Here is a 25,546-nt window from a genome sequence, read left to right on the forward strand (position 1 = left end):
CACAAACCATGTTGAGGGCCATTATAAAGTAATCCTGGATAATTATTAGTTTGATAACAGACAACGTCGTTCCAGGGGTGGGCCTGGGTGGACACAGCCCACCAACTTGGGAGCCAGGCACTACCAGGCCCACCCAATCAGATAAAAACAAACAAAAATGACAACCAAAATACTCCTCTCTAGTGTTCTATGACAGTAAACACTGAACAGTGTGAAGTAAAATTCAATGTGTTGTATTGAGTAGAAGTGTGTATTTCAGTGAGAGGTTTTTTGCGTAGCACAGAAAACAGGAACAAGCATCCGGGGAACAGGACACCAGGCCACAGATTTTTTTTTCCCCCCTCCCCGCCGTGGCATCGTGAAACTACTCGATATCATGAGACAGTACTTGGCCTGGTATTGTATCGTTAGTAACATTTTGGTATTGTGACAACACTAAAACTGTGTGTGTTTGTGTGCGAATGTTTTATGCTGTGTGTGTTTAGCGGTTGATAAGTGGCTTACTTAGTTCTCTCTTTTCTCTGCTTGCAGGAAGTTTGAGGAGCGCCCTCAACCACAGCGCTTAACAAGGTGAGTGAGCGCACCTACTCATACACACACTTCACACACACTCCCCACCTCCATTTCCCGTCTTCAGATAATTCATTACTATGAGCTTGGCCTATGAGCTATGGATCATTTCCATGTAAAAGGACCCTTGAGCACAAACATGAAGTTCATAGGAGCATATCGAATTGGGTGTCAAATGAAAGGTAATATGAAGTCTATATGAAGGCATATATACATTTTTCAACCATTTTCCATCTTAGAAATTAGGCATGATTTCCGTTCAAACAGGTGGGAAAGGGATCTTAGAAAACATCTACCAGAAAAAAGTCTTACGGTATTAGAAATGCATCAAAACACAATCATTTTGAAGTAAAGACCCGTGCCAATATCACCACTTATATTTAGTTTTCGAGAAAGGATTTGGCTTCTGTGAGTTAAAAAACCCCATTGCCTTGTAATTCTGTTACCAAAAACCAACATGTCTTGTAAGATATTTTCTAATTTCTCTTCCTCATGAAGAGACAGGATAATGAAAGTTCACAGAAGTAACAACTAAAGGTAGACCTACCAATTAGTTAGTGTTTCTACTGATATACATTTATGTTTATGAATTATTAAGTGATTCAATCTCGTCATTCTGTTACCAAATCGGTAGCGGAATTACCAAAACATCAGTAACAGAATTACTGTAATTGAATTGGTTACAATGGAAAATCATAGTAGTCACACACCACAGTTAGGTCACCTGCTACTGTCCTCCCTTCTACTGGCATACTGTTTTATTATTTAATTTCTCATGTCTAGTGGTCAAAGTGAGAGTGTGTAAACCAGGGGTGTCAAAGTCAAATGGACGGAGGGCCAAATAAAAAAATCAGCTACAAGACGAGGGCCGGACTGTTCGAATGTTCATTGAAAAAATTTTAAATGACGCATATAGTCTAGTGAACCTAATTGAACCTACTGAAAACCTAACAAATATATTACAATATGATCAGATAAATAAAGCAATATTTTCTTATGGCTCTGTCAGTAATCTTTAATTTTCAACAGACACAAAAGACAAATTTCCTTTATATAAATATCCCCATAACATGAACATTAAATGAAAGAAACCGGTATTCAAGGCACCATCAGTAGACTATATTTTCTATTTTAGCAAAAGTGGGCTAAATTTACTTCAAAGAAAAAACAATAATAGCAATTTTCTATCATCCACTCAACTGAAATATTTTTAAAATATAATTGGATTGAAATACAAAAAAATAAAGTGCAAAAATCTATTAATCAAAAACAACACTTTGTTTAAGGAGAAGTAACATGCAGTGAAAACAAATATTAAATTTTAACTTTTAAACTTGAACTGAGTAAAAACTCTAAATATGTGATTGCACAGTAATGTTCACTTGTTTGAGGTTGAGGGTGATACTTGGTGGTGTCCCATCTTTTCCACAAGTTCATCAATGTTCGGGGTAAGGCTCTGAGCTGAAGAAATCCTCAGAATTGAGTGGAGGTGTTCAGCAGTAAGTCGACTTCTGTGTGATGTTTTGTTCAGGTTCATCAAAGAAAACAGTTGTTCACACAGGTATGTGCTGCCAAACATAGACAACGTTTGAGCAGCCTGGATGCGCAGCTGGGGCATTGTGCCGGGGAGGAAACGGGCGAACTCCGCAGCACCCACTGCCGCATATTTTGCCCTCAGTGCATCATTGCATTGGAGGTCAATCAACTCCATTTGGAGGTTTGGTGGTGAGCTTTCCACGTCAACAGCAAATGGGTTACCGAGCAGTTCCAACCTGCTTTTTTGTGCTTCAAAGTCAGCAAATCGGCGTCGAAAGTCAGCGGCAAGCATACCTATTTTATCAGCCAACTGTGTGCTCGGGAACGCACTGGTAGAGAGCTTCTCTTTCATGGTCTGGCAGCTGGGAAAGTGGCTCAAATTTTCTTTCCGCATCTGCGTCTCCCACAGAGTCAGTTTGGTTTTAAATGCCTTCACTGTACTGTACATATCAGAGATGACACGATCCCGACCCTGCAGCTGCAAGTTTATTGCATTCAGATGACTCGTAATGTCACACAGAAAAGCCATTTCACACAGAAACATTTCGTCTCGGAGTTGTGTTGTGTCTTTCCCTTTGCTGTCCAAGAACAGACAAATCTCCTCACGAAGCTCGAAACATCTTTGAAGCACCTTTCCCTGGCTTAGCCATCGCACCTCTGTGTGATAAGGCAAATCACCATGCTCCGTTTCTAACTCCGTCAGAAATGCCTTGAACTGGCGGTGATTCAAACCTTTGGCTCTGATAAAGTTAACTGTGCGCGTGATGATGCTCATTACATGCTCCATTTTCAAGGCTTTACCGCACAACGCTTCCTGGTGTATGATACAATGATAAGCTGTCAGCTCACCTGTCGCGTTTTCCTCTTGCATCTTTTCCCGTATCTTCGCCACCAGTCCGCTCCTGTGTCCACACATCGCAGGTGCTCCGTCGGTTGTCAAACCCACGAGTTTTTCCCAAGGCAGCTCCATCTCATTTACACATCTTGACACCTCTTCATACAAATCATGCCCCGTAGTTGTGCCATGCATAGGACGTAAAGCCAAAAACTCCTCTGTCACGCTTAGGTTGGAGTCCACTCCGCGGATGAAAATTGACAACTGGGCAATGTCAGAAATGTCGGTGCTCTCATCCACAGCCAAGGAATATGCAATAAAATCTTTTCCCTTTTTCACAAGCTGCTCTTTTAGATTGATGGACAACTGGTCTACTCTCTCGGCAATGGTGTTTCTGCTCAGACTCACATTTAAAAAGAGTTGCCTTTTTTCTGGGCAAACTTCGTCACAAACTTTAATCATGCAGTTTTTGATGAAATCCCCCTCCGTAAATGGCCGGGCTGATTTAGCGATCTCTTCTGCCAAAATAAAACTGGCCTTGACAGCAGCCTGGCCTTGTGATTTGGCTTTTTTGAACAGAGCCTGTCGAGATTTGAGGCCTCGTTTTAATTCCTCTGCCTTTTGTAGCCTTTGTTCCATGTCCATATTCTTGTTTTTGTCCGCGTGTTTCGTTTCATAATGTCGTCTCAGATTATACTCTTTCAGTACCGCCACACTTTCTCCACACAGAAGACACACAGGTTTTCCAGCTACCTTCGTGAACATATACTCCGACTCCCACCTTGTTTGAAACCCCCGGTTCTCAGTATCCACCTTCCGTTTTGCCATTTTTGATGGGTATCTGAAAGTTAATTTTACTGTGATGCTGACGACTGCTGTGCCAATAAATATTGAAATGAAGCAGCCTACTGCTCGGTGCGTCACCTTTGCATTGTGGGAAATGTAGTATTGGTGCGTGTAAAAGATCTGCGGGCTGCCGGCTTGCTGCGGGCCGGTTCTAATAATAAATCAAGATCATCCCAGGGGCCGTAAAAAACCTTCTTGCGGGCCGGATGTGGCCCGCGGGCCTTGACTCTGACATATGTGGTGTAAACAGTCTGAACATCCTCTCTCTGTCTCTCTGTCTCTCTGTCTCTCTGTCTCTCTGTCTCTCTGTCTCTCTGTCTCTCTGTCTCTCTGTCTCTCTGTCTCTGTCTCTCTGTCTCTGTCTCTGTCTCTCTGTCTCTGTCTCTGTCTCTCTGTCTCTCTCTCTCTCTCTCTCTCTCTCTCTCTCACTGACAGCTACCCATTTAGCCCCCTCTCTTTCCATTTACTGTAATCAGCATCCTCGCATCACTGAGCACCGACTTACACCGGACGTTGAAAAGTAGTTGAAATTTGGGCAGTCCGCCCTAGCCTAGATTTCAACGTCCACAGATATAGATCTTTGGTCCGGACCGGCCTTGAATTGGTCAAAACATAGACGTTCACGATTGGTGACCGGACCAAATCTGAACCAATAATAGACTATAGTCTATGTTTTACAAGTTTGGACAGAACAGAACAGTGAAGCACTGTAGGGATGTGTTATTCAAATATCCGAACGGACATTAGTATTCAAATAAAAATATAGGTTCAAAATTAAACATATCCAGGTGTTAGAATGGCCAAGTCAAAGTCCAGACCTGAATCCAATCGAGAATCTGTGGAAAGAACTGAAAACTGCTGTTCACAAATGCTCTCCATCCAACCTCACTGAGCTCGAGCTGTTTTGCAAGGAGGAATGGGAAAAAAATTCAGTCTCTCGATGTGCAAAACTGATAGAGACATACCCCAAGCGACTTACAGCTGTAATCGCAGCAAAAGGTGGCGCTACAAAGTATTAACTTAAGGGGGCTGAATAATTTTGCACGCCCAATTTTTCAGTTTTTGATTTGTTAAAAAAGTTTGAAATATCCAATAAATGTCATTCCACTTCATGATTGTGTCCCACTTGTTGGTGATTCTTCACAAAAAAATACAGTTTTATATCTTTATGTTTGAAGCCTGAAATGTGGCAAAAGGTCGCAAAGTTCAAGGGGGCCGAATACTTTCGCAAGGCACTGTATATTAAGTTTGTATGTGAAAACTATAAGATGGATACTTTTAGTTTTTCGGAACTCACTTCACTTGCACATGAGGGAAGCTTATGCTAACCGATTAAGCTGTTTACATGTTCTAATAATTTGAAAGATTATTCAGAAAAGCAGATGTTTTAATTGGCATATGCATTATTCAATAATGGCCTTACACCAATTAAGATAAGCAGAGTAAGATGTTTACATGACTAATGCTATACTCAGCCTTCTGCCATAATATTATTTATCAAATCTAATTATTAGTGTGCATATAAACATAATCATTGTGGGCTACTACAAGTTAGCTACTTTTGGCTGTAGCCTAGTTGCCTTGGCATCTCTGTCTCTCACTCGGTCTGCTTGCTCCCAACACTGCCTCCTCTGCAGCGGCAGCAATAGAGCGCCAGGCCCTCCCTCACGCAGCAGTGCTCAGGTTAAAAACATAAGTACAAAATTAAATAAACATGTATTTAAATAAACATGTATTTAAATTATCTTGATAGCTGACACGTATTATTTCAAACCCCCTTCCCTAAAACACAGTAAAGTACAATAAAGTAAAAAATTATAATTGCATTGGGAAGTAGACTACTGTATTATACTGTACTCTTGTACCGAACTCTCTGATAATTGGGATACATTTTTTAATGTAACAGAACAGATGCTCAATTAAGTTCTGTGTCCATACGTGTTAAGAGAAGAGTTGGCAACTCGCTTTGTGAATTGCAGTATGTCATAAAAATACATTTAAAAAAACATGTTTATCACGAAAGAGATCATTGACTTTCAACATGACATCGTCATAGCATGCCACTTTTCCAACAAGTCAGTTCATCAAATTTCTGTCCTGCTAGAACTGCCCTGGTCAACTGTAAGTGCTGTTATTGTGAAGTGGAAACGTCTAGGAACAACAACAGCTCAGCTGCGAACAGCTGAGGACTGAAGCACGTAGCGCGTAAAAATCATCTGTCCTTCGTTGTAAAACTCACTACCGAGTTCCAAATTGCCTCTGGAAGCAACGTCAGCACATTAACTGTTCGTCTGGAGCTTTGTGAAATGGGTTTTCATGGCCGAGCAGCCACACACAAGTCTAAGATAACCATGCGCAATGCCAAGCGTCGGCTGAAGTGGTGTAAAGTTCGCAGCCATTGGACTCTGGAGCAGTGGATATGCGTTCTCTGGAGTGATGAATCATGCTTCACCATCTGGCAGTCCGATGGACAAAGTTGGGTTTGGCGGATTCCAGGAGAAAGCTACCTGCCCAAGTGCATTGTGCCAACTGTGAAGTTTGGTGGAGGAGGGATAATGGTGTGGGGCTGTTTTTCATGGTTCGGGCTAGGCCTCTTAGATCAAGTGAAGGCAGATCGTAACGCTACAGCATCAATGAAATTCTAGACGATTCTGTGCATCCAACATTGTGGCTACAGTTTGGGGAAGGCCCTTTACAAAGCAAGATCCATACAGAAATGGTTTGTCGAGATCAGTGTGGAAGAACTTGTCTGTCCTGCACAGAGGCCTGACCTCAACCCCATCGAACCATTTTGGGATGAATTGGAACACCGACTGCGAGCCAGGCCTACTCGCCCAACATCAGAGCCCGACCTCACTAATGCTCTTGTGGCTGAATGGAAACAAGTCCCGGCAGCAATGTTCCATCATCTAGTGGAAAGCCTTCCCAGAAGAATGGTGCTTGTTGTTGCAGCAAACGATGGACCAACTTCTTTTTAATGCCCATGATTTTGGAATGAGATGTACCGCGAGCAGGTGTCCACATACTTGTGTTCATGTAGTGTAAATATCATTAGCTTCTATAACTTTTCTGTTTTCTTTTGTCATATTTTGGACCAGAGAGAGGCTATCGCTCTACTAGCCAACATATTTTTCCTGCAGTGAGGAGGATTCACCATCTTCGTTGAATGTTTTCATATTTTATCTGCAGTAATTGCCAATAAGCCTACCAGTATGCACATTAGTTAGCCAAATGAACAGGTCTCTTACTGATCTGATTCAGTAGGCTACTGATGAGTCACTCACTTTAATGTCGCTGTCTGCCAAGACCTGATGTACTTTTTATCGGAAATACAAACAAGATCTTTAGTTTACTTGTCCCGATGCGATACCATGGACATATAACTATGTTTTATGATTTATGAATGGCAAGGATGTATGAGATCGACTTTATTCAGTCAGTTTGACACCATTTATAAACTAGTCCAGCTCGCTGTTCATCAATCAAATCACAGTAATCCAATGTGCCAGCACTTTGTGGCTTCATATGAAACATGCAAAAGAAAATATATATATGGGATGTACAAATTGACTCACATAAACGATGAAGTAGCATCATGCTTTCTCCCTCCATGTAAACAACACACACACCCAGGTACCGGGAGGCGGGACAGACAGCAGTAGTTCAAACCAGCAGTGTTTCCCTGTCAGTTTTCACTTTGACTGACGTGCCTGTCCTATAAATAGATCACTAGAAGATGCATATCGTTCATTTTAACGGGACAGGGCACGGCTGACTTTTTTCTGACTCGCAAATTATTTAAAAAGTAGCGTAGTTATTTTAAGTGAAAAAATTACCTGAACATGAGTGTGCTGTATAGCCGACAGCCGGCACTAGTGGAAAACACAGTTGGAGTGGATGGTGCAGCCGTCGATTGTCATGTTGAGTTGACCCAGTTGATGAGGGAGTTGGGACCCATAAGCATTATCTCTGTTTTATCGTCGTTTAGTTTTACAAAGTTATTGCTCATCCACGTTTCCACTTTACGGAGACAGTCAACAGAGGTGTAGTTGGGTTTTGTGTGGAATCTGAGTCCAAATTAATGGGTGATCTGAACAAGAGGTAGCATGTAAATACTTAACAATAATGGTCCTAACACTGCACCTTGTGGGACAGCTTGTGATGCAGGGGCAGACCTGCATTTGCCAAGGGAGACAAACTGTAGTCTGTCAGATATGTAAGAGTGGAACCAGGCAAGGGGTGTTCTGGAAACTCCAAGAAGCCTCTCCATGAAGTCAGTTAAAATGTGTGTCAAATGCTGTAGACTCCACTCTAAATCAAATCACATTTTATTCGTCACGTGCTTCAGAAACAACATGTGTGACTAACAGTGGAAAGTTTCCTTACGGGCTCTTCCCAACAATGCAGAGAGAAAGAAAGAAAAATGCATAAAAGTAATAACAGATGCACAACTTGGCTATATACAAAGGGCAACCAGTACTGAGTCGATGTACAGGGGTACGAGGTAATTGAGGTTGGTACAGTGGCTTCAGAAAGTATTCATACTCTTTGACTTATAGTATTCCACATTTTGTTGTTACAGCCTGAATTCAAAATGGATAAAAAATATTTAAAAAAGCTCACCCATCTACACACAATGACAAAATGTGTTTTTGGACATTTTTGCACATTCATTGAAAATAAAATACAGAAATATAAAATTTACATAGGTATTCACACCCCTGAGTCAGTACTTTGTAGAAGCACGTTTTACAGCTGTGAGTTTTTCTGGGTAAGTCTCTAAAAGCTTTCACACCTGGATTATACAACAATTGCCCAACAATTTGCCTTGTGTTTTGGGTTATTGTCCTGCTGAAAGGCGAGTTCATGTCCCAGTGTCTAGTGGGATGTTTTTGCCTATGCTTAGCTCCATTTCGTTTATTTTTTTATCCTGAAAACGGTCCGTAACAATTACAAGCATAACCATAACATGATACAGCCACCACTATGCTTAAAAATATAGAGAGTAATTTGCCACAAACATAAACTATGTATTCAGGACAAAAATGTAATTGCTTTGCCACATGTTTTACAGTATTACTTTAGTGCCTTGTTGCAAACAGGATGCATGTTTTAGATTTTTTTAAATTCTGTATAGGCTGCCTTCTTTTCACTCTGTCAATTAGGTTAGTATTGTGGATTGTTGAACTGTTGTTGATCCAATGTCAGTTTTCTCCTATCACAGCCAAACAACTTTATAACGGTTTTAAGGTAACCATTGACATGGTTAAATCCCTGAGCGGTTTCCTTCCACTCTGGCAACTGCGTTAGGAAGTACGCATGTATCTTTGTAGTAACTGGGTGTATTGATACACCATCCAAAGTGTACTTAATAACTTCACCATGCTCAAAGGGATATTTAATGTCTGATTTTTAAGTGTTTAACTATTGACGAATAGGTGCCCTTCTTTGCGAGGCATTAGAAAACATCTGTGGTCTTTGTGGTTGAATCTGTTTGAAATTCACTTCTCAACTGAGGGACCTTACAGAAAGTTGTATGTGTACAGTGCAGAGATGAGGTTGTCATTCAAAAATCAGGTTGAACACTATTATCGCACACAGTGATTCCATGCACCTTTATTATGTGCAAGTGTTTACTCCTGAACATATTTAAGCTTGCCATACATAACCAAGGAGTTGAATACTTATTGACTCAATACATTTCAGCTTTTGATTTTTAATTCATTTGTAAAGATTTAGAAAAAACGTAATTCCACTTTGACATTATGGGGTGTGAGTAAGTATTAGCTAGGTAGCCACTTGTTGTTCACCTATTGAAATTGAACTTCAGTTCATGAAAATAAATGACTAGCCAGTTACTTAACTCTGTTGCCCAAAGTTAACGTGATAAGCCGCAAGCTAGCTTCATCTGGCTAGTAAGGCTGGGTTATGGACCGGGTTATGTGTTGTGAAGCTAGCCACAAAAAGGATTCGGCACAATAGTGGAATTTGCAGTGTTCCTTCAAAATAAAGGACCAATTTGACAGTTATGCAGAAGGTTACAATTGATGGAATCATGCCATGTTTAGACTAGATAATGTTAAACAAGGTTGGAATGTGAAGCAATGAAATGGGGTATCAGTCTACTCGGTGACACCCACAGAACACATTTGTGTAGCTCTTTATCACGGGACTGTTGTGTATTGACATTCACATTGCAGTGTACAGCTTTACCAGGATTGGGGATCAATGAAATGGGGTAACAGTCTACTCAATCCCCCATGATATTTTTTCGCAACGTCCTCCTCAGAGTTATCAGACTCAAACATCCACGCAGTGTTGTTTTTCCTCTGGAATAGTGTTCAATACACATCGTTTGACATTAAATGTGGCTCAATTCACAGTTGTTTCAGAGTCCCGCAATAAGAGCTACAATGCTAATGTTCTCTGGGTGTCACTGAGTAGACTGATACTCCATGTCATTGATCCACAATCCATAGGTAATGCTGTGCAGTGAAATAAGTATGCCCCCAATGCAATTCTAAAGTATAATACATCCAGTGTGATTTCAAAAGATTTGTCAAATTAACAAATTGTCTTTTGTTGATTTTTATATAACATTCCAACCTCGTTTAGCATGATTATGGCATAATTCTACTATTTGCATAGGTTTGCATCACTGTCACTGACATACTTTTATTTTGAAGGCTAACCGCCAAGTCCACTATTGTGGCTAATCCTTATTTTGGCTAGCTTCACATAGATTGGTCCGACCACCATTAATCAAATAAGAACTGTCTTATAAATTAGGGTTATTTTATATGATGACACCTAGCTATATAGTTTGCTAGCTAACTATAGTTACTGAAACCGATTGGCGTTTTGCTATGTTTCTGGGGAAGAACATTGTTTGCATCCATGAGCTAGCTAGCTTTTTTTATGACCAGCACTGTAGGTGCGCGAGACAACTTTACTAGCATTATGGCATACGTATCGATGAATCTTTGTGACATATGAAATACGAGTGATTGTGTAATAACTATGTAAAAAATGTATGAACGTGTTAAATTATTATGTGGCGTGCAGTCATATTCCGGTCCTGATTGTTCAACAAGCTTATTTGACTCTTCAAATAGTGTTATTTGGCCTCCCAGGTGGCGCAGTGGGGTAAGGCACTGCAATGTAAAAAAATATTCTTAGTCTAATTGATAAATAACACACATGCTGTCAATAAATCTCCCCTGAAACTTGAATATTTTAGCCTTACAAGGTTATAGATAAACATGTTGTTAGTTACCTTCCTTTGAAGTAGCCTACTTTATCAGTTTGATCCCTGATTAATTGAATTAAGGAATTATTTTATAAAGACAAAGGTTTTGGTTGTAATTGTAGTGTTGCACTATTTTAAAGTCTACGAAGGGTGGCCAACCATCCCCCAGGAGAACTTGTGTTTCAAGACAGGCTTGATTATGCAATGAAGCTAATAGGCAGAGTGTAGCCATGTTGGTCTGATTCTCTTCCTCTCTTATCATCACCCAGTGCCTGGGCTTACCTCCGTTGTACCCGCACCCCACCATACCCCTGTCTGCGCATTATGCCCTGAATATATTCTACCATGCCCAGAAATCTGCTCCTGTCATTCTTTGTCCCCAACGCTCTAGGCGACCAGTTTTGATAGCCTTTAGCCGCACCCTCACACTACTCCTCCTCTGTTCCGCGGGTGATGTGGAGGTAAACCCAGGCCCTGCATGTCCCCAGGCACCCTCATTTGTTGACTTCTGTGATCGAAAAAGCCTTGGTTTCATACATGTCAACATCAGAAGCCTCCTCCCTAAGTTTGTTTTACTCACTGCTTTAGCACACTCTGCTAACCCCATGTCCTTGCCGTGTCTGTATCCTGGCTCAGGAAGGCCACCAAAAATTCTGAGATTTACATCCCCAACTATAACATTTTCCGTCAAGATAGAACTGCCAAAGGGGGAGGAGTTGCAGTCTACTGCAGAGAGCGCCTGCAAAGTAATGTCATACTTTCCAGGTCCATACCCAAACAGTTCGAACTACTAATTTTAAAAATTACTCTCTCCAGAAATAAGTCTCTCATTGTTGCCGCCTGCTACCGACCCCCCTCAGCTCCCAGCTGTGCCCTGGACACCATTTGTGAATTGATCGCCCCACATCTAGCTTCAGAGTTTGTTCTGTTAGGTGACCTAAACTGGGATATGCTTAACACCCCGGCAGTCCTACAATCTAAGCTAGATGCCCTCAATCTCACACAAATCATCAAGGAACCCACCAGGTACAACCCTAAATCTGTAAACAAGGGCACCCTCATAGACGTCATCCTGACCAACTGGCCCTCCAAATACACCTCTGCTGTCTTCAACCAGGATCTCAGCGATCACTGCCTCATTGCCTGTATCCGCTACGGATCCGCAGTCAAACGACCACCCCTCATCACTGTCAAACGCTCCCTAAAACACTTCTGTGAGCAGGCCTTTCTAATCGACCTGGCCCGGGTATCCTGGAAGGATATTGACCTCATCCCGTCAGTTGAGGATGCCTGGTCATTCTTTAAAAGTAACTTCCTCACCATTTTAGATAAGCATGCTCCGTTCAAAAAATGCAGAACTAAGAACAGATATAGCACTTGGTTCACTCCAGACCTGACTGCCCTCGACCAGCACAAAAACATCCTGTGGCGGACTGCAATAGCATCGAATAGTCCCCGCGATATGCAACTGTTCAGGGAAGTCAGGAACCAGTCAGGAAAGCAAAGGCCAGCTTCTTCAGGCAGAAATTTGCATCCTGTAGCTCTAACTCCAAAAAGTTCTGGGACACTGTAAAGTCCATGGAGAACAAGAGCACCTCCTCCCAGCTGCCCACCTCACTGAGGCTAGGTAACACGGTCACCACCGATAAATCCATGATTATCGAAAACTTCAACAAGCATTTCTCAACGGCTGGCCATGCCTTCCTCCTGGCTACTCCAACCTCGGCCAACAGCTCCGCCCCCTGCGCAGCTACTCGCCCAAGCCTCTCCAGGTTCTCCTTTACCCAAATCCATATAGCAGATGTTCTGAAAGAGCTGCAAAACCTGGACCCGTACAAATCAGCTGGGCTTGACAATCTGGACCCTCTATTTCTGAAACTATCCGCCGCCATTGTCGCTATTACCAGCCTGTTCAACCTCTTTCATATCATCTGAGATACCCAAGGATTGGAAAACTGCCGCAGTCATCCCCCTCTTCAAAGGGGGAGACACCCTGGACCCAAACTGTTACAGACCTATATCCATCCTGCCCTGCCTATCTAAGGTCTTCGAAAGCCAAGTCAACAAACAGGTCACTGACCATCTCGAATCCCACCGTACCTTCTCCGCTGTGCAATCTGGTTTCCGATCCGGTCACGGGTGCACCTCAGCCACGCTCAAGGTACTAAACGATATCATAACCGCCATTGATAAAAGACAGTACTGTGCAGCCGTCTTCATCGACCTTGCCAAGGCTTTCGACTCTGTCAATCACCATATTCTTATCGGCAGACTCAGTAGCCTCGGTTTTTCTGATGACAGTCTTGCCTGGTTCACCAACTACTTTGCAGACAGAGTTCATTGTGTCAAATCTGAGGGCATGCTGTCCGGTCCTCTGGCAGTCTCTGTGGGGGTGCCACAGGGTTAAATTCTCGGGCCGACTCTTTTCTCTGTATATATCAATAATGTTGCTCTTGCTGCGGGCGATTCCCTGATCCACCTCTACCATTCTGTATACTTCCGGCCCGTCCTTGGACACTGTGCTATCTAACCTCCAAACGAGCTTCAATGCCATACAACACTCCTTCCGTGGCCTCCAACTGCTCTTAAATGCTAGTAAAACCAAATGCATGCTTTTCAACCATTCGCTGCCTGCACCCGCACGCCCGACTAGCATCACCACCCTGGATGGTTCCGACCTAGAATATGTGGACATCTATAAGTACCTAGGTGTCTGGCTAGACTGTAAACTCTCCTTCCAGACTCATATCAAACATCTCAAATCTAAAATCAAATATTTCGCAACAAAGCCTCCTTCACTCACGCCGCCAAACCTACCCTTGTAAAACTGACTATCCTAACGATCCTCGACTTTGGCGATGTCATCTACAAAATAGCTTCCAATACTCTACTCAGCAAACTGGATGCAGTTTATCACAGTGCCATCCGTTTTGTTATATTTGTCACCTTATACCACCCACCACTGCGACCTGTATGCTCTAGTCGGCTGGCCCTCGCTACATATTCGTCGCCAGACCCACTGGCTCCAGGTCATCTACAAGTCCATGCTAGATAAAGCTCCGCCTTATCTCAGTTCACTGGTCACGATGGCAACACCCACCCGTAGCACGCGCTCCAGCAGGTGTATCTCACTGATCATCCCTAAAGCCAACACCTCATTTGTCTGCCTTTCGTTCCAGTTCTCTGCTGCCTGTGACTGGAACGAATTGCAAAAATCGCTGAAGTTGGAGACTTTTATCTCCCTCACGAACTTCAAACATCTGCTATCTGAGTAGCTAACTGATCGCTGCAGCTGTACATAGTCTATCGGTAAATAGCCCACCCTATTTTACCTACCTCATCCCCATACTGTTTATATTTATTTAGTTTTCTGCTCTTTTGCACACCAATATCTCTACCTGTACATGACCATCTGATCATTTATCACTCCAGTGTTAATCTGCAACATTGTAATTATCCGCCTACCTCCTCATGCCTTTTGCACTCAATGTATATAGACTCTATTTTTTTCTACTGTGTTATTGACTTGTTAATTGTTTACTCCATGTGTAACTCTGTGTTGTCTGTTCACACTGCTATGCTTTATCTTGGCCAGGTCGCAGTTGCAAATGAGAACTTGTTCTCAACTAGCCTACCTGGTTAAATAAAGGTGAAATAAAAATATTTAAAAAATATGGGGGGACGGGACAAGTGACTTGAGCTTTCGGTCCTACTTGCTCTGAGGATGCATCACCATGAAGAAAATTACATATCAGGGACCCATGATGTAATTTTGTTGGTTCAATACAATAACCAAAATAGATTTTTTGTTTCAAACTCAAGGTGTCGTGATAGCTGACACCGAATTTGACACCCAAAGTTTTTTGGAAAACGTGGTCGCATAATTTTTGAAAAATATATTTGACTCTAATTCTGTTTCCAAAACTTTGTATCTTCAGTTCTTCCAGTAGATGTGTTTTTGTGAAATTTTCAGTGTAAAGTTGACTTGTTAAACTTTGAAAAACAAATGGTATTTGTTTGGCATACATTTTAAAGTAAGCAATCTGAGTCTCAGCGTAATGCCGTTGCTGTGGAATTGCCACTATAATACTAACTATCATAATAGTAATGAGAACCATCTAAGCTTATCATTTCTTCACTGAGATAAAAGTAACAAGTCTTGAATGAAATCAAAGATTCGATGTTTAAAAGAAGATATCAGACACATTTCAGTGTAATTGTTTTTATTGACTGCATAGACTGCTCACAGTTCAACAGGGGTTGTCATGCATGGTAATGATTAGGGATGGGATGTTGTTAAAGTGAGCTGTTTTCCATCCCTCTCTTGGATGTCTGTAGCGGTCAGGCTAGTTAGTGTGTATGAAAATAAAATAAAGGGTTGAGGACAGGATACTGAGGTCACAGCAGGGGTTTAGTCCAATGGTCCTTTTGCTCTGTTGGTCAGCCAGCCTGCAGAGAGAGTGGAGGATTGCCTGACCATGACCGCCCTCTCCAGTCCATGGTTTTAGGGAGGGGTGTGTGTGTGTGTGTGTGTGTGTGCACCTTGCCATTCCTGACTGTCTCTATTGCTGAGCCTTTGGAGCTCCCTGAAGAGCACGTGAGTGTTTTTTAAAAATGTTTGTTTACGCGTGCCGCTCCAAGGGGGAAATGAGGGGTTGTGCATTCACTGGAACACACAAGCGTCGTATTGGAGAGGACCTTTTTGATCTCTTTCCCTCTCCATTCATGTGCTGCCAGTCCCCTGGATTTCATTGGCCTCTCCATTTGTCCAGGCCTTATGAGTGCCCAGATAAAAATGACATGCACAAAACACATGTTACTGACGATCGGGAACACGCAGAAAGACGCTGGTTATTTCAGAGTGTGTGTGTGTGTGTTTGTGTAGCCGAGGTTGTGTTGCAGTTAACCCCGAGTGTGGCCCTGTTGATTTTTAGTTTGGCAGTGACGAGGACAGCTAAAAGCCCGGGTCCTCCACGAGCTGCTAAAGACAGCTACGTTTTGGGTCCTTTAGGGCCCCACTGTCAGCCAGGCTGTCCTGCTGTTCAGATGGAAAATACAAGGCAGTACACAGCTGGAAAAGCTGCCTGGTTTAGTTGCTTTGGAGAAGGCTTATGTTTCGGGGGAAATGCCTTCGACAATTGGGCTCATTCTGAAAATCAGAAGCTGTGATATAAATGCTGTAAGATATGAATCCATCTTAGACTTACAAGTAGGCTATATGAATGTAGGGATCATTTATTATATTTGACATTTTAGCAGACACTCTTATCCAGGGGCAATTAGGGTTTAGTGCCTTGATCAAGGGCAAATCAATAGATTTTTCACCTAGCCTGCTCGGGGGATTTCTGAACATTTATTTGTTGTTGTGATTTTAATTGACATCATCACAAATGAAGTTCACATCGGGGGGGAAATTAAAATTCTTTAACAGCCTATTCTCAGCACACAGTGTCTTAAAATCAATAGAAGGGGATATGCAGACTGAAGTGAGAAACTGTCAATGTTTTCATTTAACCCAAGCTCCTGGGTTGAGAACGCGCGTAATGTCCCCTTTGTGATCCAAAGGGTTGCGCACTAATGGGGGTCTAATACTCTAAATTGAGCTGTGTGTGTGTGTGTGTGTGTAAGCGTGCCTCTCCCCTAGCTGCAGATCCACAGGGGGTCTGGGTGAGACGCTGTGACAGATGTACTGGACAGATGCCTGTCTGCTCTACTTTGCCCTGCTGCAGCTGTAGCCCGGCTTAACCTAACACACACACACACACAATTACTGACCCCCACTTTGCCCTTTGTGTTATCTGTATAGCTCCCTCGCTCTCTCCATCAGTGGTACACAAAGTAATATCCCTATTGCTTGTTGGTTTTCCTGTCATATAGCTCACTGTTGCTTGATGAGTCTGTGACTGTTGGATTGTTTAAACACCATGCCTTGTTTTCATTGCGTGCCTAGTTTTGCTGTCCAGTATTCTCCTATTCAGTTCTCCTTTTGACGTGCTATCTAGTGTAGTTGTGTGCCTCACGTCTTGTTGCATGCCTCTTTTGTTTGTGTGTTGTTGTGCTGCGTGTCTTGGTCATCTCTCATCGCGTGTGTGTTTTTGCGTTTGTTTTATAGAGTAGCCTGTGTGAGAAGCCTGTGTGTACTGTGTCTCACTGGGGCACATATCTGTCACTTCCTCTCTCAAATCAGATGACTCAGGTCATGTAGTCCCCCCACCCCTCTCGTTCTTCCTCTGTATGTGTGTGTGTGTGTGTGTGTGTGTGTGTGTCCATCACACAGTTTTTTTAAATAGCGTGTTTGTGTGTGTGACCTTGTGCGTGTGTATAGGAAGTTTAGTTGGAGCTGTACCCTGGCCAGTGTGGCCGCTCTGTATTCGGGATACTCTCATTTCTCCTTACAACTGTTAGCTGCTCTTCTCAGGAAACATGGCCCAGACAGACAGAGGCTGATGTGTAATTAACTACTCAACAGTTCTCCAATAAAGGGGAGCAGGGAAATACACAAAGTGTGTGTGTGAGAGAGAGAGAGAGGGTGAACATTGTGTGTGTGTGAACGCTGGGTGAACTTGGCCCTGTGCCGCCTGGCCCCCTTCAGGAGTGTGAGAGATGAATGGTGCCTACCCCACACACAGAGTACTGAACGCCCTACGACGGCAACCACATCTCAACCATCACCCCTCATCCAGGACGGCTGCTGCGAACTTGGACCACTTCTGAACCAAGAACATTTTTAAACATGGGACAGCTTTCTATCTATAGGACCAGCCATTTGTAACCAGGTTTGAAATGCATTCAAACAGTTCATTGGTTTTTGACCAATGCTACTCCCAAGCAAAGAGACTTCGAAATGAATAAGGATCTCTCTGTGAAGATCTGTTTTTGGAATAACCCAGGGCCTTTTCTTGCTTTAACTTTAACTCTCTCTCTGTCTCTCTGTCTCTCTGTCTCTCTGTCTCTGTGTGTGTTAGAAAATAGCCTGTTTTTAACGTTTGGATGCAGGGATGTGTTAGTGGTTTTCTGTCAGCATACATGCTGCAGCAATCTCTATCTTTTCCTTTTTCTTCTCTGTCTCTCTGTCTCTCTCTCTGTCTCTGTGTGTCACATGAGTTTCACAGGGCAGCAGCCATATTGGTGAGGTGGCAACAACATACTCCATGACCCACACACCTCATGAAAATTCCAATTTAACCCACACACTTCCTCAAAAGTGAAATCTGAAACATTCATTTCCTCCTTGCCCCGGCAAGTCAAGGTACTAGGTACAAACACATCCGACCAACAAGCAAAACTGGCTTCACCGATATGGCCGCTCAAGTCTTTATACCTCTATTCTCCTAGAATTTGTCGCTTAGGCACAGATCCAGGATCAGCCTACCCTCCACATATCCTAACCGGGACCATTAAGTGGAGAAGTGTGAAACTGACCTCTACATTTAAAGTATGCTCATGAGCTGGCCCTCTCTGAGCTGGATTTGTCTGAGCTGACTTGAGTGGGTGGTGTATGTAGGCATCTGTCCTAAGCCATAAGGGAAAGTGGTATCTACCATCCCACTATCAGATAAGAGGGGCAATGTTTGCTTTTTGTCCCCCCCTCACTTTTGATTTGAAATCACTATCGCCCACTAATGCGTTTGTACTTTTAGCAGATTCAATGTGTTTGAGCTAGTAATGTATCAATATTTATTTAAAAATAATTGCTATGACATAGCCAGTGAATATATGTATGTATGTATGTACAGTGCCTTGCGAAAGTATTCGGCCCCCTTGAACTTTGCGACCTTTTGCCACATTTCAGGCTTCAAACATAAAGATATATAACTGTATTTTTTTGTGAAGAATCAACAACAAGTGGGACACAATCATGAAGTGGAACGACATTTATTGGATATTTCAAACTTTTTTAACAAATCAAAGACTGAAAAATTGGGCGTGCAAAATTATTCAGCCCCCTTAAGTTAATACTTTGTAGCGCCACCTTTTGCTGCGATTACAGCTGTAAGTCGCTTGGGGTATGTCTCTATCAGTTTTGCACATCGAGAGACTGAATTTTTTTCCCATTCCTCCTTGCAAAACAGCTCGAGCTCAGTGAGGTTGGATGGAGAGCATTTGTGAACAGCAGTTTTCAGTTCTTTCCACAGATTCTCGATTGGATTCAGGTCTGGACTTTGACTTGGCCATTCTAACTCCTGGATATGTTTATGTTTGAACCATTCCATTGTAGATTTTGCTTTATGTTTTGGATCATTGTCTTGTTGGAAGACAAATCTCCGTCCCAGTCTCAGGTCTTTTGCAGACTCCATCAGGTTTTCTTCCAGAATGGTCCTGTATTTGGCTCCATCCATCTTCCCATCAATTTTAACCATCTTCCCTGTCCCTGCTGAAGAAAAGCAGGCCCAAACCATGATGCTGCCACCACCATGTTTGACAGTGGGGATGGTGTGTTCAAGGTGATGAGCTGTGTTGCTTTTACGCCAAACATAACGTTTTGCATTGTTGCCAAAAAGTTCAATTTTGGTTTCATCTGACCAGAGCACCTTCTTCCACATGTTTGGTGTCTCCCAGGTGGCTTGTGGCAAACTTTAAACGACACTTTTTATGAATATCTTTAAGAAATGGCTTTCTTCTTGCCACTCCTCCATAAAGGCCAGATTTGTGCAATATACGACTGATTGTTGTCCTATGGACAGAGTCTCCCACCTCAGCTGTAGATCTCTGCAGTTCATCCAGAGTGATCATGGGCCTCTTGGCTGCATCTCTGATCAGTCTTCTCCTTGTATGAGCTGAAAGTTTAGAGGGACGGCCAGGTCTTGATAGATTTGCAGTGGTCTGATACTCCTTCCATTTCAATATTATCGCTTTCACAGTGCTCCTTGGGATGTTTAAAGCTTGGGAAATCTTTTTGTATCCAAATCCGGCTTTAAACTTCTTCACAACAGTATCTCGGACCTGCCTGGTGTGTTCCTTGTTCTTCATGATGCTCTCTGCGCTTTTAACGGACCTCTGAGACTATCGCAGTGCAGGTGCATTTATACGGAGACTTGATTACACACAGGTGGATTGTATTTATCATCATTAGTCATTTAGGTCAACATTGGATCATTCAGAGATCCTCACTGAACTTCTGGAGAGAGTTTGCTGCACTGAAAGTAAAGGGGCTGAATAATTTTGCACGCCCAATTTTTCAGTTTTTGATTTGTTAAACATTTTTGAAATATCCAATAAATGTCATTCCACTTCATGATTGTGTCCCACTTGTTGTTGATTCTTCACAAAAAAATAGTTTTATATCTTTATGTTTGAAGCCTGAAATGTGGCAAAAGGTCGCAAAGTTCAAGGGGGCCGAATACTTTCGCAAGGCACTGTACATATAAGAAGTAAGAAAATTTCAGCGAGACAACTCAAAGGTGAAATCCATTAATGCCAAGGTAATGGAATTCATTGCCTTTGGCAATCAACTGTTCTCTGTCGTGGATGATGTTGGCTTTCGCCGACTGGTCGAGCACCCCGAGCCCCGGTACACACCAAGTAAGCTCTATTTTTAAGACGTTGCCCTACCGGAGTTACACAGTATTGTTGAAACGCACATCCATGAGCTTCTTGCTAGGGGCATCACTGCTATTAGCTTCACGACTGACAATTGGACCAGCAGTGTCAGCTCCATGAGCATGCTGAGTCTGACAGCGGAAGTCGTACTGAGGAAAGCCGTATAGCATGCTCAAGAATGTGCTGGTTCTCATACCGTTGCTGCCATTTCAATAGCATTTGAGAACATGTTTGAAACTTGGACACACTCCTAGCTCCATTTGAACAACTGACTTGAGAAATACGCTCATCAACTGCGTCTGCAGCAGAAGTGATACCCTGTGTCATGGCATTGAAACACCTGCTCAACAAAACTGCCAACACAGACCGTGGGGTTAAAACTCACAAAAGTACTCTACTCGAGGCTGTGAACAAGTGATTCGGTGGCATTCTCTCTGAGCCTCTTTACTGTGTTGCGACCATGCTCGACGCTAGGTAGAAGGACTGCTACTTCGATGCAGACAGGGTTTACGTGAAATGTTGACAGTTGGATAAGATGGAAACGGACACAGTGAACAGTGCACACTGATGAAGAGGACCCACGACAGAGGAGGCCACGGACAGACAGCTGAAACTTCACTGCTTGCCGTGTATGATGAAATCCTGGTTGAGAATGAAATGACTGAAGAAATGAACAACGAAACAGCACAGCGAGTAAGTGAAAGAAATAGGTTTTGATATTACTTAACTGTTTTACTGGTAATGGAGACATACATATATGCCAACAAAATGACTTTTTTTGCGTGTGTGTGTTTCAACTATTTAACTTTACTAGAATGCTTAAAAGGCCGCTAAAATGTTTCGTATCGGGGGTTTTTTTGGCAAGGAAAATTCCTGAGTATCGGCCAAAAATATCATATCGATGCATCCCTAATTTAGACCGTTTGGAAGTTTTATTTTCCTCTGCTTCGAAGTGCAGTGTGGGTAGAAAAAGTGATTGTTGTCCTCATGAAATTATCAACTTTTCTCTGTATATCTTACAATGGCCATACACACTAATTGTTTAGAGCAAAACTAGTGCTGATTGTGAACCTGAACAATCAAAATAAAATCTAGCCTAAGCCCTGATCAGCTGGTAGGTATAGCCAGATGAGTCCTGTCTCAGGCAGTTGCTTAGGTGACTTTATTTTGGTAATAAACAAATCAAATCTAATATTGGCCAGCCATTTTACAAACATTTGAATGCTGACGCTGAACACGGCCTGCGGTGGTCAGCGTGCGAAGCAACACAGTGTTTGACTAGGCTGCTGATATCGACTGGGTTGTTAAGCATGCAAAATGACTTGTTGATCAGTGAAACGGTGACATGCTTAGTTCGACACTGAAGGAGAGGACGCAGCAGTTGTCACAAAATATATAAGTATTTTCGGGAAAGTAGATTGAAAGTAATATTTGCAAAACATTTGAGTGAACCGGTGATTCGTAATATTTTAGTCGTTTTTAATAACCGATCATGCATGCTACGTTTGGATTGGTTTGGGGTCCCACGGACCGACGCATTCGCGTCCAAAACAGGGACCGATGTGTATCGGTGAATCGCTCCATCCCTACTGTAAGCATGACATCATCATGTGAGGCACTGAGCGAGCGTGTTCCTCTGTAATCAGTCAGGGCTGTGGGCTCCAGGGTGGGCCAGGGGTCAGGAAGTGTGTGTATGTGCGTGTGTGTGAGGGCACGCCCAATGCCCAGTCTAGAAATATCAGTGAAGGGGATCACCATAGCATCAGATGATTATAGGCGCTGCTGAGTAGTATCCATTTTGAACTCATTAAAAGAAAGGAAAATAATTTGAATCAAATGCTGCTGGATTTAGACTTGGCTTTGCTTTGGACTATGTTCTCTCTCTGAACTTCTTTCTCTCCTTTCTATCCCTCTCTCTCTCTCTCTCTCTGGCCTAGCCCTTTCCACTATGGTTTCGTGAAGTGCAGTAACCTGTGGTTCCACCCCCTTGTTCTCGCTCTCTCGCTCCCTCCCTCCTTCGCTCCCTCCCTCTCTCGTGTCTCAATGGGGCCCTTTGCTTTCCATAACAAAGGCTTCATTCTGTAGCTAGAGGACTCCTGATATCTCCAGTAGTGATAAGTATATTTTTTGTCCTAATCTGTTGTGGTCTAGTACTGTCTTTTTGTTAGCGAGGGTCATCTACTTTAAGTGCTGCCTGTTTTCCCAGTAGCCTACTTGGTGTGTGAACTGCTGACTGCTCATAACTTGCAGATGATTGTTGACACATCAACCGGGATTAAGGGACAGGGCAATTTAATACTCGCTATGGACTTTCTTCCCTCCTTACTAGCACTGACTTTGTTGGGAAAGAATGTACTTACTGTGATATGTGGTTGTCCCAACTAGCTATCTTTAGATGAATGCACTAACTGTAAGTTGCTCTGGATAAGAGTCTTCTAAATGTCCAAAAAATGTAAATGGGAAGGCCTGTCCAACCCATGCGTGTGGCAGAGTGGAGCAGAATGTAGAAGTGTGTGTGTGTGTGTGTGTTCCACGGAGCACCCGGGCATGTCAGGTGTCACTGACATCTGTGCAAATGGGTCCGTTCTTTAGCTGTGTGCTTCTCAGCTAGTACACACACACCCACTCTTGTCACAAAATGTTGCCACTATGTTGAACAAGCTCTCACACACAGGGGGTGGATTATTGCAATTGCGGGGTTAACGTAAGGACTTAACATTCCAAAAATATTGAACTTTTTTTTTTTTTTGTGTGTGTGGGGGGCCGGCATGAGAATGTTTTTGCTTAGTTGACAAAAGTAATTGGAGCACGGACCTTGCAACATTTTGACACAAGATGTGGATTCTTTGGTGGTGAGCTCAGGGCTTTAGTGTTTTTTCTTTTTCCCTCTCCTCTCTTTCTTTCCTCTCTCTCTCCTCTCCTTCCCCCTCATTAAGCACTATCCCTCTGTGCCTCCCCCCTCCCGCCCCCAACTCAGCCCAGCTGGAGAGAACATAGCTTGTTGCCCAAAGTGTGCGTGTGTGTGCGCGTGTGTGTGTGTGTGTGTGTGTGTGTGTGTAAGCAACATATCCTTCAGCACACCAGAGAATTGGCTAGTCAAAGTGGAACTTGTACGCTTTTCTTCCTCATCCCATGTTCCTACCTCTCTATGTTTCAGGTGTTAGTTTTAGTGACCCCAAGTTTTCATATGTTCCAGTTTTTTAGTCTCATCTATTTTATCTTTGTCGCGTCTGTCATTAACTTTTAATGTGAATGGATGAATAACAAACCTCTTTCTCTCGCTCCTCTCTCCTTCTTTCCGTCTCTCTCTTTCTCTCTCCTCCCCTCTCTTTCTCTCGCTTCTCCTCTCAGGGAAGCGATGCGGAATTACCTGAAGGAGCGAGGCGACCAAACTGTCCTGATCCTGCATGCAAAAGTTGCACAGAAATCTTATGGCAATGAAAAAAGGTAACCAACCACCACTTAGCCTACACACCGCTTTCCATACTCTCCCGATTTCCCACATACCTCACACATTCCATACCTAGAAAGGCATGTTGAAGAGTTCCCGGTTTCAATTTAATTTGTGGGTTAATAGTATGGACTAAAAGGCAGTAGAGAAAAAAGCAAAGCCACATTCCAATGTGTCTGTGTGTGACGTTAGTGTTTTGGCCTCTCCGGCTTTCCATTTCCCGCCGCGGGTCAGACGGGGAAGTGAGCATTTAAGTTCTCTGCAGGGCACATTCAGGTGAAGGCCATAGAGACACAGGGGTTAGGGGTGTAGGGCATAGGGAATAAGAGGTTAAAGTGTAGATGGCAAGGGGATGGTAAGGTTAGGCAGGTAGGGCACATTCTTGCCCCCCAGACATGTAGGGTTAAAGGGTTGGGGAGCACACTGAGGTAAGTAAAGGGTAATGAATTGAGAGAAGTGGGTAAGATGTTGCCTAGTCGTTGTAGGTTGGGTTAGAATGGTGGAGTGTGTGTGTGTGTGTGTGTGTAGAGAGTAATTCAGCTGTACTTAATATGGTCATCCTGGGTGAAGTAAATAAATAGTTATAGGGAGTTAGACAGACTGAAAGGGTTTGAGCTCTGGTTGCCATTACACCAGGACTATCTCTTAGTAAATCAGGAGCTCTCAGCCAACACTGAGACACCTCCGAGGTTTGGAGCACGAGAGAGGAGGAGCAGGTGTGTGTGTGTGTGTATTAAATAGAGGAATTCCTCCACTCTCCGTGCTCCTCTCTGGTTAAAGTTGCACTGACTGGGGCCCCGGGGTCAAGATGTGAGCGAGGCCCATTTTGGGGTCTGACCCGTTGTAGCAATGCACCCAGGGATACATCAGACCTCCAGTCATTCCAGTTTTCATAATCGGTCACAAAGCCTAATATACAGGACATTTTACCACTTATTCATGAACTATTGGAGTTATTTACTTAGTCTCTACAGTTTGACTCGACTGTAATGCATCTGTTTAGTCCCTGTGGTTCACTCACTGGAACAGGTCCAACTTCCAACATGAGAAGTGTATGCTGGTGTTGCGTGGATGATCACTGTTACACAATCATATAGTCACACACACACATTTGTGAGTTAGGGTTTGATTCTCAACAGACCAAACCGATTTTTGGGGTCAGCTCACTGGGTGTGTGTGTGTCCCTCTGTATAAGGAAGACCTGTCCAATACATGGCATAGCTGTGTGTGTTCACAGTGTGTGTGTTGATACACAAAGGAGCTCTGAGCATGAAGGAGTTGCGTGTGTGTATTTTGCCTGCGTGCTTGTATTCACAGGGGTTTTCCTCCGAAAGCTCCATCTCCTTTTTTCTCTTCTCTGTTGTAGGAGTTGAAAGTAGACATCACTCTCACACAGACTCGTGTTATGTGTCACTCACCTCATCAGACGAGACACACAGTCTCATTTGACAAAGTCATATCGAGAGCAACATAGGCTGCCGACTTTCCTCTTTTCCTCACAAGCTCCTACAAATAAAGC

The 25,546-nt window shown here is 43.1% G+C and overlaps 1 protein-coding gene across 2 annotated transcripts in view; it reads left to right on the plus strand.

Annotated features, from left to right (window-relative positions):
- Positions 1-25,546, plus strand: part of LOC110531885 (recombination signal binding protein for immunoglobulin kappa J region b) — a 98,471-nt gene that overhangs the window by 54,576 nt on the left and 18,349 nt on the right. Inside the window, exons 2-3 of one of the 2 annotated variants that reach the window (XM_036987791.2) lie at positions 532-570; positions 23,928-24,023. In XM_036987791.2, the coding sequence (XP_036843686.2) occupies positions 532-570; positions 23,928-24,023 (135 nt within the window). Of the gene's footprint in view, positions 1-531; positions 571-23,297; positions 23,429-23,927; positions 24,024-25,546 lie in introns of those variants that run through there. The other variant, XM_090184076.1, reaches the window with a different exon arrangement.

This window comes from Oncorhynchus mykiss, chromosome 9 (assembly GCF_057628025.1).
Source record: "Oncorhynchus mykiss isolate SJ-2025 chromosome 9, ASM5762802v1, whole genome shotgun sequence".
NCBI classification, from domain to species: domain Eukaryota; kingdom Metazoa; phylum Chordata; class Actinopteri; order Salmoniformes; family Salmonidae; genus Oncorhynchus; species Oncorhynchus mykiss.